This window comes from Lissotriton helveticus, chromosome 7 (genome assembly GCF_964261635.1).
Source record: "Lissotriton helveticus chromosome 7, aLisHel1.1, whole genome shotgun sequence".
Lineage (NCBI taxonomy): Eukaryota > Metazoa > Chordata > Amphibia > Caudata > Salamandridae > Lissotriton > Lissotriton helveticus.
Window position 1 is genome coordinate 1,858,006,037 of NC_136068.1, and position 13,726 is coordinate 1,858,019,762.

The 13,726-nt window shown below is 42.3% G+C and overlaps 1 protein-coding gene across 2 annotated transcripts in view; it reads left to right on the plus strand.

Annotated features, from left to right (window-relative positions):
* Positions 1–13,726, plus strand: part of LOC144767792 (uncharacterized) — an 834,271-nt gene that overhangs the window by 521,304 nt on the left and 299,241 nt on the right. For both annotated transcript variants that reach the window (XM_078651172.1, XM_078651173.1), the window contains exon 5: positions 10,660–10,808. In XM_078651172.1, the coding sequence (XP_078507298.1) occupies positions 10,660–10,808 (149 nt within the window). The remainder of the gene's footprint in view (positions 1–10,659; positions 10,809–13,726) is intronic.

Here is a 13,726-nt window from a genome sequence, read left to right on the forward strand (position 1 = left end):
AATGCAGTGAGCTAGAAATTGACAAAGTCTTTTCCCATTTCTACAGCACAGTCTTTAAGCATAGCATTAGCACTGCCATCCATGCGGATATGAAAGATGTTCAAAGCATCATTCTTGATGATGCTGATGACAAAAGCCGGTTATCACTCCAGGCCTGGCTGTAAAATTGGTAAAAGGCTTTGGGCTAGATGTATGACCGTTTTTTCAGTTTCAAAGTGGTTGTTGGCCCATTTGCGACCACAGAAAACCTGTGGTCAATGTACCAACCTTATTTTGCGAGTCGCTAATCAATTAGTGACTCGCAAAATAGGGTTAGCGACTTGCTCTCAGAAAGGGGCGTTCCAAGGCCACCCCTTCCTAATAGCGACTCCAAAACCGAGGTATGAGTGTAATTGCGATCGCAAAACACTCGCTGTTTACCACCTTTCTCAGTAGGGTGGTAAGGCACTCGCAAATGGAAAAGGGTTCCCAGGGGCCCCCTTCCCCTTTGGGAATGCCTGCCCTTAAAAAATGAAACTGAAAGGTTTCATTTTTACTTTTTTAAATGCATCCCATTTTCCTTTAAGGAAAATTGGCTGCATTTAAATAAAAAAAACTGCTTTATTGTCAAACCAGTCCCAGACATGGGGGTTTGCTGTCCCCAGCAGCCCACCCTCCCTGGGAGTGCTAGCCATTCTCCAGTACTGAATCTTTCATAAATTCACATGCTTGTATCTTCCCCGTCGTCATGGTGGGAGTCTCACGGTAACAGAATGACTATAGCAGTATCATAGAGTAAAACACTACATAGAAAGTCCCATAGGGGACCATAATATTTGGTTGCCAAACCTCCTCATTATTTGGACCAAAACTCAGCCAATCAGCTGCAAGCCCTGACATCACACTCCCCAGCAGAGCCATCATACCTCAGATTTTCAGCCCAGAGTGAGAGCCAAGGATATATCTAGAGATCAGAGGTCTACCTGAATAACGGGGAGGTGGGAGAGTCGCATGAGAATCTATGAAAGATAATACTGGAGGACCATAGTGTACAGGTAAGTAACTAGTATTTTCTCCAGTATTGAATCTTTCATAGATTCTCATGCTTGTATCAGAATAGCAAGCAGTACTTATAGAAGATGCGTTGCTCAGGATAGAATCTCACAGACTGTGGGCTCTGCTCCTATTTTTTGTATATAAATAAACAGAATCTTAGAATAGTTTTCAAACTTTACAAAAATCATGTATGTTGAACAAAGAGTATCAATAAAGCAAGAGCATAACCTTGAAAGAAAAGCAAATATATACATATATATATACATATCTATATATATATACATATATATATATATATATATATACATATATATATATATATATATATATATATATATATATATATATATATATAAAATCTTGAACAATACCTCAATGAAATAGATGGCGAAGAACTGCTTGTCCCACTGCTGCGTCATTTCGCCATGCTGTAGCTAGAAGTGTGCACATTTTTCCACGTTGCTGCTCAGCAAATGTCTGGCAGTGACACTCCTGCAAATAGGGCCGTAGAAGTTGCCATTTTTCTGGTGGAATGTGCATGTACTCTGGAGAGGATTACCGGCTTTGCCATGGCACAGAGAGATAGCCGAAGAAATCCATCTAGAAATACTGGATCTTGAAAGTGCCAACCCTTTTCTTGGACCAGAAAATGCTACAAAAAGCTGGTTCGTTTTTCTGAATGACTTCGTCCTGTCAATGTAGAACTTTGAACACCTTTTGACGTCTAGAGAATGTAGAGATTGCTCCACAGGTGACGAAGGATCCTTGAAAAAAGTAGGTAACACCACAGGTTTGTTGAGATGAAATATGGATGGAACCTTAGGGATGAATTTAGGATTTATCCTCAAGACAACCTTGTCAGGACGAAATTGGAGAAAAGGTTCAGAAATCGAGGAAGCCTGAATTTCACTTACTCTCCTTGCTGAAGTGAGAGCTAAAAGCAAGGCCATTTTCCATGAGAGATATTGCAAATCTGTTTTATGTATCAGTTCAAAAGGAGACTTCATGAGCTGTGCTAGAACCGTGTTAAGCTGCCATGAGACTGTTGGGCGGTGAACTGGAGGAAACGTCCTGAAAAGTCCCTTGAGAAATTCCTTTATTACTCTCTGAGACCAGAGAGATGGACGGGTAGGATGTCTTCTATATCTTGAGATAGCTGCCAAATGTACCTTTATCGAAGCATCAGGAAAACCCACGCCCTTAAATCTCATGAGGCATGCTCTGGTCACTCCCATTCTAATCATGAACATTGAAAAAAGACACAATTCAAAAAAGTGCAAAGTGCATTTCGCATATTCAACTCGCAATGTACAAAAAACATTGTAGTTTCACAAATAAACATTTCATTGTTGAAACCTCCTATATTAGGTAAGAAATCCGGGGCAAGTGCCCAAATTCTGCTTATAAAGAGAGAATATGCAAACCATACTATAAGATGTAATGGGAAAGAGCAGCCCTCATAATGAGTACACCCAGTGTAGTATTAATGAAGCGTAGCTAAATAAACAGCTTAACTTCTATTAAAACAATTTTAAAATCGGATGCGAATGTATTACAGCAATTTGAGCAAGGATAAAGAAGCATATCATCGCCTGCTTCTAGATATTACATATAATAAAGATTAAAGTTATAGAGTCAAATATAACAGAAATGCCAATATATATATATATATATATATATATATATATATATATATATATAATAGAATAATCACAGTTTAGTTATTATCAGGTACCTATTAATTCATAAACTATATAGAATGGATTACAACCCCCTGCAAAAAAAAAAATCGATCAGTAAAACTAGAAAACTAGTAAAACCAATAAAAAATTCCACAGTATAAAACGGTTTCTCTAAAATCCATTACCTACAATAAATAAATAGAAAAGACCTAAAATCTAAATTAATATATATATACACACATAATTACAATTGATATTTAAACCCCGCACTTACAATCAATTCACAAATCATATTTCATATTCAGAGCAGCATAAGAGAACAAAATAGACACAAAATTGCAAAATTAATTTCATCTAATCATATATAGCAGATCCAACTAAACCACATTTAATAAAAAAGTGAACTAAATCTTCCCCCGTATTTAGCCCATTCGGTATTTTGGTGTTAAGCCGAACTATGTATTGACTCTCCAATTGGCGTAATCTTTTTTCCCTATTCCCACCACGACTGGATTTGGGGACGGAGTCGATAACATAGTATCTAAGATCCTCCAGTTTGTTCTGATGTACTAATTTAAAATGGCGGGCAACCAGATAGGTTGGATCCGAGTTTACAATTGCCCGCAAGTGCTGGAGGATCCTATTGAAAACAGGGAGTTTTGTGCTGCCGACATAGGCAAGTTGACAGGTGCACTCCAATATATAGACCGCACACTCGGTTTTGCATGTGTAATAACCATTTATTTTGTTAGGCATGTTAGAAAAGGGATCCATAAAGAATTGTTTATTGACCCCAAACTTACATGCCCTGCATGAAGTACATTTTACAAAACCTTTCTTGTCAGTCAACCAATTTTTCTGATTGGTCACTTCAGGACTAGTTTTTACCAAAGCATCCGACATTGAGGGTGCTCGTCTGAATGTGATTGTAGGTTGGTTTAAAAGCTCGGGGATAATGTGATGTCAGTATGCAGGATGGTCCAATGTCTACTAACAATTTTCCTAATTGCCAGTTCCTGATTGCTAAAAGTAGTAATCAATCTCACTATAGGCTTTACACTTATCTGTTCAAGAGCCTCATCCGGCGTGACACTATCATTTAAAGAGGTACCCTTCTTTAGTTTATCCAGGGCTGCTTGTAAATCCTTATGATTATACCCTCGGGCCATAAATCTCTTCTTGGATTCTTCTAAACAAATGTCTAAGTCCTCTTTCCTGCTACAAATCCTATGAATACGCAAAAAGTCCCCATAGGGGATACTGTTTATGAGGTGTCTAGGGTGAGCACTGCTGGCATGAAGAATAGAATTCCCAGCTGTAGATTTACGATGTAACTTAGTACAGATGGTCCTATTCTCCACAAAAATTTCTACGTCCAAAAATTCCACCCTACTGTCACTAACCTGCGCTGTAAACTCCAAATTAAGAGAATTGATGTTTAGTTTGCTGACAAACTCAAATGCCGACTCCTTTGAGCCCTTCCACACGATGAACACGTTACCGATGAATCTCCACCATCTGATGACATGTTCAGAAACGTCAACCGCGTGTGTCTGCAAGAGGACGTGCCAATCCCACCAGCCAACGTGCAAGCACGCATAGCTAGGAGAGAGGCACGCCCCCATTGTGACACCCCGGAGTTGATGAAAAAGTTCTTTATTAAAAATAAAGAAATTGTTGGTTAAACATAATTCCGTCATGTGGAGCAACATTTTATTGTGTTCGTTGTAGCAAATGTTTCTGTCGGACAAAAAATGCTTAATAGCATTCAACCCATCCTGGTGGTTTATGCTGGTGTATAGGGAACAGATGTCCATCACTAACAAGTAATAATATTAATAATAATAATCCACATTTGTAAAGCGCACAATCACCCGTAAGGGTCTCTAGGCGCTGGGGGCCGTCGGGAAGATTAAGCGAGCTATTGCCCAGAGTCACATGGTGCTGGGCTAATCTGCTGCCGGTGCCGGGGATCGAACCCTGATCCCCAGATTCCGGAGTCAGTCAGCCTGGCCGGGGCGCCACACCTCTTCAAGTGATAGCCATCCTCCCATATCACTTCTTTAAGTTTCTCCAAAAAATGGCCTGTGTCTCTAATAAATGAAGGCAGGTTAGAAACATAATCATGGAGGAAAAAAATCGATATATTTGGACATTGACTCCAGCAGGCTACCTTCGGCGGAGATAATTGGACGTCCTGGCACTGGGGTAACTTGCTTGTGTACCTTAGGGAGTAGATACAGGGTTGGACTAATTGGGTAATCGGTTCTTAAAAAAATTTACTCATCCTTATCTATTAGACATTCCCTTTTCCACTGTGACAATTCTTTGAATATTTGGTCTTTAACCTTTAATAAAATTGGGAAAGCTACCTGCTTGTAGCACTTGTCATCATCAAGCTGTTTTCTTGCTTCCTCAAGGTATGCATCACGGGGCCAAAGAACAACATTCCCGCCTTTATCAGCCTTGTTAATTACGATGTTCTTTTCTTTACCCAATTTATCCATCAGGCGGGAATATTGTTGCTCCCTATATTGGCCCTTCCTATTCATAGAAATACATTTTCTGTGGAGGGTTTTAAGGTCACTAATAACACAATCCCCAAAGATGTCTATGGCATCCCTTGCCATAACTGGCATAAATGTGGATGGTGGGCGAAAAGGAGTAAGAGCAGCGCTAGAGGTTAAAATACACCTATCAAATCGTCCTGAGTGTTAAGAACAACATCCTCATTCAAATCAGCTAAAACATTTGCTGTGCGAAGCGTAGTGACATCAGCTACCTGAAACAATGAACTTGGTTGGTTGACTGCAGTAATAGATGTAGCTTTAGAGCTTGCTTTCTTTAGCTTATGGAACTTAACTAATTTCAACTTTCTGATAAATTTAAAAATGTCAATACGAGATTGGACATACTTAAAATTACTTTTTGGACAGAAAGAAAGTCCCAAAGACAAAAGCTGAAGTTCTGCAGTATTTAATTCAAGTTCAGTCATATTAATAACAGTATTAGCAGTTGATGTAATCGCCGCCTCTGACTGACTTTCCTGAATTATTAGTTTCTTTTGTTGAAACCTCTGCGCCTTCCTCCTCTCTTTACGCTGTTGGTTGCGCCTATGACATTTTGGGGCTGTATTTGGGGTACTCTCGGTCTCAGGGTTTGACGGCGATCCTCTATCATAAACCCCAATTCCTCCGAGGGACTGAAGCTTTGGGGTTCTTGCATGTTTAAATGATGGTCAATCTCATTTGGACTAGATTCCACACTGCTAGATAGCACACTTTCACCAGAAATAGATGTAGCACCAACACCATTACTTTGATCAATTGAGATTAAAGGATGCTGGACTATGTTACTCGCTAGCTTTTTCACATTATCAAAACGCTTGGCAAAAGTAAAAATGCGTCCAGTCTCGTAGTTGCGTTTATCACGCGCAAATTTGGTTATCTTTCGATTCATTATTATGTTCTCATGTTTGTCAAGGCGTTTTTGAATCTCATCTCTTCCTTCTTTACCACATCCTTTTGGTCAAGTGCATCCAGTTCAGCAATGAGTAAATCAATTTCCACCGCAATCTCAACTCTATCGATTTCGGCGTACTTCACTAGCATCATTACCATGTTCCTTGAACATTCTAAGTTGTTTGTTGCCCACTCCTTAAGCATCAAGGGGTTAGGTTTTTCAAACAAAGGAGGTATTAACACACGCAAACCCCTAGGCACCCTTCCAGCCTCTTTGTACTTTTCCAAAGATTTTCGCTCCCACCACTTTGTTAATTCATTCCTCTGCAGCTTCTCCAATTTTTTAAGCAGGATTTTAACATCCTTCTCATCAGCTGTTTGCTCCTTCTGTTGTTGACCGGTTCCAGTAGTACCGGCATATTAGCAAACATCGCATCCGCGCGTTCATCGCGGTTCCTGAGCACGTCAGTTGTGGACGCCATAGCGTATGAAATAGGAAAATATGGTTATGCACAGTTCTTAATGTAGATGATCCCCTTCGTGAAGCACACTTGAGCCTAAGCGCACCTTCTTATCGAACAGGAATCATACAATCCTTCAAATCTTCACACCCGCTAACTACAAGGCAACACGGGCTCCTTCAACGCTCGGAGTGTAACGCGGCTCACCTGTTCAATAAGCCGACCTTGAGGTGCTGGGTTTTTAAGAACCCGGTGGTGCCAGGGAATAACACCCGAAGACCTCTGAGTTCTCCCTTGTTCCGGACCACAGAAACACGGAGTCTTCTAGTCGCAGTCAGAGATCAAGTTTTATTGGCAGCTACCAAGTAACATGTGTCCTAGAAGCACGACAACGCGGATCGTGTGCTCTCAGGAGACTGTTCGTTTTTACAGAACAAGCCTTCTCCTTATATACAGAAATAATAGCTGCAAGCAAGAATTCTTGAGTTTATGATATGGCTGTACACATATTTCTACAATAATACAAAGAGCGAAGTCATGTAGGCAAGCCCATATTTTGGACGTCCCGTTCGTGATAGATTACCCAGCCAGTCCCGGAACTCCCATCAGATATCGATGAAACCCCAATAAAAGGCAGGCACCTCCTAGTCATAAAACTGGCCATAAACAAGGAACGCGGACAGGTGTGTGTGTGTGTAGAAAACATGATCTGTACGCGGTGAATGGTTTGTGGTATGTTATGCATTGATGCTATCGTATTCGGCCACTGGGCGAGGAGCTGCCCAAACATGTTTGGCTGGAGGCAAGGGAGTCAGTTGGGACAGGTCAAGGGGGAGTCAGGGAGAGGTGGACGTGTCCTTTTAGATCAAGCTCGACCTTACTCAATTGACTTATCATGAGGGCAAGACACAAGATGGATGCCGTTTACAAAATGGAGTCTGAGGGGTCGGAATGGAAACTACGATTTAGGGGTGTTGGCATTCCTCGATCATGACGCAAATATACAGGGATGATGTCATAATCATTACCGGTCCGTTGACACCAAATTCGTCATGGGATGTTGATATTTTGTGGCACGGGCATTGGATCTCGATACTGGGATGACAGTAGGGTCCAGAATTTCAGAACCACAACCTGGCTCTTGGAGTCCTCCGACACCGCGATCCTTACGGCTCACTTACAACCGGCTTACCGCTCACTCTCTCCGTGCTCGGAGCTACCTCGCTTTCCGCCTTGCAGGGGGCTGGATAATTGTACCACTTCCGGGTCAAGAAGAATATCGCAAAGCGATAGCAGCAGCCACAATCCAGCCTACACCTTGAAGAGGGTCCATTGAACACGCCGACAGCCACAGCGTGTTGAAATCAATGGAAACCAAGTCCTTCAATGAGCAAACGAGAACCTACACGTCGCTTCACCATCAGGAACGAACCACCACAAAGGTAATGTATAAAGTGCAAATTGTATTCCATCTAAGTCACAACATGACGCGTTTCGACCAGGTTGCCCCGGTCTTGATCACATGACATGTCAGGAAAACCCACGGCCTTAACTCTCATGAGGCATGCTCTGGTCACTCCCATTCTAATCATGAACATTGAAAAAAAACAATTAAAAAAAGTGCAAAGTGCATTTCGCATATTCAACTCGTAATGAACAAAAAACATCGTAGTTTCACAATTAAACATTTCATTGTTGAAACCTCCTATATTAGGTAAGAATATAGATCCCGTGAACAAGCCTTATGTTAAGGCGAAATGCGTTGGGCATGGTGGAAACTTGGGAATACACCGCCTTAATTTCTGTCAACAGGAGAGTGCGTTTCTTTCTTTTTTACCGTGAGGTAAAATACCAGTATATATATATATACATATATATACATATATATATATATGTATATATATATATATATATGTGTGTATATATATATATATATATATATATATATATATATATATATATATATATATCCATACTAATCTTATAAAGAGAGAGCCCAAAACTTTGAGGCGGGTAATCTCAGTAACCACAGCACCAATCACAACACCCAATACAGCGTTGGAAAGGCAGTTGCAGCAGAAGGACATAGGCTATGCAGACGGCCACCATATATATATTTTTTTTGCAGAGTTTTATATAGCGCAAACTTGACCCGAACTGAATCAGGTATCACAGCGATTTACATAGCACCAGTTATGTTACATGAGAACACACATTCCTTTTTGTTAGGCACAGGGAGATTAAGTGATTTGCCCAAAATAACAGGATGTTTGGCGTCGTTACCAAGACTCGAACCCAGATCCCCAGTGCCGAGGTCCAGCGCCTTAGCCGTTAGGCCAACTCCTCTATACATTTAAAAGGTAAAAGAACCGTGCCAGCAAAGTATTCCCTTGTGGGTGTGTCTGTGTTATGCTGTGGGCCTGGGCTGGGGGCGTGACTAACGCGGGGGGAGTGTGGTACAGCCATCACATCGTGGGCTGTGGGCGTGACAAACGCTGGGGGCGTGACAAATGCTGGGGGCGTGTGTCCGCCCTTCATGCCATGTGAGTCGAACATTCAAGCGCCAATTACGTTGCTGCGCAGCATCAAGGGGCACGCTGGGGATGTGAGAAATGCTGGGGGCGTGTGTCCGGCCTTTATGCCATGTGAACGCAATTGCGCCGCATCAAGGGGCACGCTGAGGGCGTGAGAAACGCCGGGGGCGTGTGCTACGTTCCACCCTTCATGCCATGTGGGTTGTACATTAATCAGAAGATCGTCTGCTGTGGCCGTGTGCTGGGGGCGTGACAAGCGCGTTCACCTGGAGGCCTGGTAAGTAACGTTACTGCAGCCTCTCCTGCGCGCTGTTACTGAACTCTCTCATCCAACGAAATTACGCGCGCCTGCTACCATCAACCAGTGCTCTAGCTGGGCTCAGGCGGCGGATCAGTACACTAATTACACGCGCCTGATAACATCAACCAGGGCTGCAGCTGGGCCTCAAGCGGGGGAACACGTGCCTGCTAACATCAAACAGGCCTTCATCTGGGCCTCAAGCGGGGGAACACGCAAATGAGCATGTCTGCGGGGACAATTACTGCAGCCTCTCCTACTCGCTGTCACTCAACTCTCTCATTAAACGGATTTAGCCGCGGCTGATAACTCTCTCATTCAACGACATTACACGCACCTGCTAACATCAACCAGGGCTGTAGCCGGGCTCAGGCGGCGGATCACTACACCAATTACATGCGCCTGCTAACATCAACCAGGGCTGCAGCTGGGCCTTCTCCGTCCCTTTGCTAATGAAACCAAAAATGTTGTCTACCGCAAGATTTTAAAATAATCTATGTCACACCCGGACAACGTCGGGACGGGCTGCTACTGTATATATATATATATATATATATATATATATATATATATATATATATATATATATATATATATATATATATATATATATATATATATATATATATATATATATATATAGAGAGAGAGAGAGAGAGAGAATTTTCCTTAACATCTAAAATTGTGTGTTGTGCAGCGGTTTCTTCTCTATCCCTGGCGAGGTGGGTTAAATAAATTGCTGCTTTGACAGTTAATACAGTTGTTTTGATTGCTTAATTCTCTAGGGTTTAATTGGCTTTAAAGGCATTTTGCTCTGGGGTGAGAAGACGTTCCTAATCTGATGCTTTCCAGCACGTCCATGTTCAGAACTTTTCATCATAAACCTGTGGCTCACACTTTTTTGGCATAAAAAGCATAATGAAGCTTTCATTCAATCTTGCAATAAAATGCACATATTTCGATGGTAGCAAAGTAAAGTCCTAATATTTTTAAAGACACAAAGGCGGGTGTTATTGCTCCACCATGTAATGTTTGCTTTGGCTCATCATTATTAAAATCATGACTTTCCTTCGCTACCCATCGCGAAAAATCTGCTTGGTATGAGTAAGTGCATATGTAATACTAGGTGGCAATTCGGAGGTTTAAGTAGAGAACTTGAATGTTTAATTTTGTCACATTTCTCTTTAGAAAAACAGGCATGTCCTTCAGAGTGGATATCCTACAGGCATCACTGTTTCAGCTTATTTAGTTCCAAATTCTTGAATTGGGATTCCAGCTTGAAATTCTGTAATTCCCGCAATGGTACCCTAGGAATATTTAATGATATAGATGCACTGGTAAGAAATGTAAAATAATTTATCTTTTGCTTGTTTCTTATTTTTATAAATGTATTAGTTTTTTCTGTTTTTAATTCACGTCATTTTACTGTCAGATAAAATTCACAGTAGATATGTCTAGTCTGTACAATTCCAAACCTGATGTCACTACACTTATCCATTAGCGCTGTATTTTGTCTTTTCAGGTTTGATTTATCGATATTTCTATATAGCTTTCCAAGACACCACATGGTGAAGCAAGTGTTCTCTAAGGTGGGGAGGAGAATTTCTGGCTTTGCAATTGGTTGAGTGCCTTTCTTCATTTGTTTTTATTAGTTTTTGTTGGAAAAGCTTCCTGGCTCTTACAGAAACCATTTATGACAATATTTAAAAATGTTACTCAAAAGATACTTTTTTTGGTTTCGCCAATGGGCTGATAAAAAAAGCAGATAGTTCTTTAAAGCACAAAAGAAAGCCATGTCATGTATTTTCAGCAAAGACAACATGCAAATTGTTGGTGTATTTTCTTTTTACATTTTTTCACCCATTCGTCCCCACTTCTTTTGTCTTGTGCCACTTCTTAAAACAGAGTTTTGTCTTTTATCTGATAAAAATAGTCTTTCTATGACCTCTGTACATTTAAAATTCCCAGCATGTGGAGATGCAATTGGCCAAAAACGCAGATGTCATGCAGCAAATCGAACAAAACCTGTTGTCCCTCAGTTCCTGACTATGTTCAGCAATTTTGTATTATCCTGTACCATATTAATAATCATAGCCTAATGTTGAAACAATGATGTTTGAAAAAAATGAATCTGATAGACATCTAGCTGCAGATTCCTTACCTCAAACTGAATCTGGAAGTTTTCGAGCAGTACCCCTGTGTTCTAGTAGGTGGCGTCATTTGGCTCTGCAGCCATGCTGGAAGTGATATGCCTGATGCCTATATAAGTGCCAACCCAGCACGCTGAAGTCAGATCTTTCCATTCCATGACAGATAGCGCTGATCCATGAAGAGCTACCCTCAGTTGCTTTTGGACTGTTTTTGCTTGCCTTATTGTCTAACTTTTTTTGAGAGATTTCTCTTCTGGGTACAGGCATGTCGCTAAATAAACTTACTGGTTTCAATACATGTGGTAGCCATCACAGGCAGATGCCGATGAGGCAGATGTCTCTCTTGACTTGTCAGTGTTACTAGAAGAGGTACCATGACTCCAAGACCTGCCAGGACTGGCACACCATGCACCCGAAATCACTGAGAAAGCATTCCCTCAAGCTCCTTGCTGACCGAGTTCAGATGACCCCATAATCTTCAAGATCCCAGTCACGCGGAGGGTCTCCGGACTGTTCACAGAGCCACACGCAGTGGTTGTCGTCTTATTCAAAATCCTCAGGTAAGTCAAGAAGTCATAGAGATCTTTGACTTTGCCGCACCCACCTAAAACCTCATAAGAGGCAATCCAGGCTCGCGCTTTGGCAGAGCTTGAGACAGGGTCTTTTCTCCCCATTCCCTGATTTCCTAAAGCCAGAGTGACCCCCACCAAACTGAAAGAATTATGTGAGTCCATGCACCTCATATTTGGGCCAACCCTCTGGAGCACCCCACTTGATCCCCGCTGGTTGGCTTGCCTTCTATGCCAGTTATTTACAACAAGGGGTGGTGATGGACAGAGTCTCTGAATTAAGCAGAGTACTCTCACCCAGTCAAGAGATCAGGGCTAGATCCAACACCGTTTTTTAGCTCATTGCACCATCCCAGTTTCAGAACCTGGCTGTATGCAAATTAGTCTGTCCCTGGCCCAGTGCATCATGGGAACAGGGCAGACCAGACTACAAAAGCCAATTCTTACACTGGGAAGGAAACAAGCTTCCGGGGACCGGTTTCTGGCATTTCAGCCGTCTTCGGCCCGGCTTGCTTGAATCCTGATGGTGCAATGAGCAAGGGACTCACATCTGAGTATACCCTTCCACGCTTAGGGTGGACAAAATTATTTACAACAAGGGGTGGTGATGGACAGAGTCTCTGAATTAAGCAGAGTACTCTCACCCAGTCAAGAGATCAGGGCTAGATCCAACACCGTTTTTTAGCTCATTGCACCATCCCAGTTTCAGAACCTGGCTGTATGCAAATTAGTCTGTCCCTGGCCCAGTGCATCATGGGAACAGGGCAGACCAGACTACAAAAGCCAATTCTTACACTGGGAAGGAAACAAGCTTCCGGGGACCGGTTTCTGGCATTTCAGCCGTCTTCGGCCCGGCTTGCTTGAATCCTGATGGTGCAATGAGCTAAAAAACGGTGTTGGATCTAGCCCTGATCTCTTGACAGGGTGAGAGTATTCTGCTTAATTCAGATACTCTGTCCCTCACCACCCCTTGTTGTAAATATAATTCTATGCCAGTTAGGCAACTTTGATCCTGTGTTGGATCCGGAGCATCACCACCCACAAGACTGAGACTTTCCTCGACACTTGCTCCAGTACCAACGCTCCTGGCGCTACCAACGCCCCATGGCAGCGCCATCCCCATTGTCATTCCCGTCTCTGACACAGAGCTGGACGGGCAACGTCTGGCGCCGACCGAGGTCATGCTCTCCGGTTTGGATCCAGTGCCATTCAACAGGCTTGTAGAAGAAGATGAATGGATGGGGTCTGAGGACCCTGATTGATACCATCATGCGCTGGACAATACTGCGGACAACTGGTATGAGGAACTGGTGTATGTAAGTGAATTAGAATCCTCATCAGACTGCAGCTGGGTCTCTCCCCTATCGTGGTTATGTAGGACAGTGCCTTATTCACAATGATGGTGCATAGGGCGGCTGATGTCTTGGACCTTTAGTTGGCCTCAGTGGCACTCAAGACAAAGAATATGACTTGTTACAACGCAAGTCATTACAACGTGGTCGTTACAGTGACAGCGGTGTTACCATGCAATGCCAT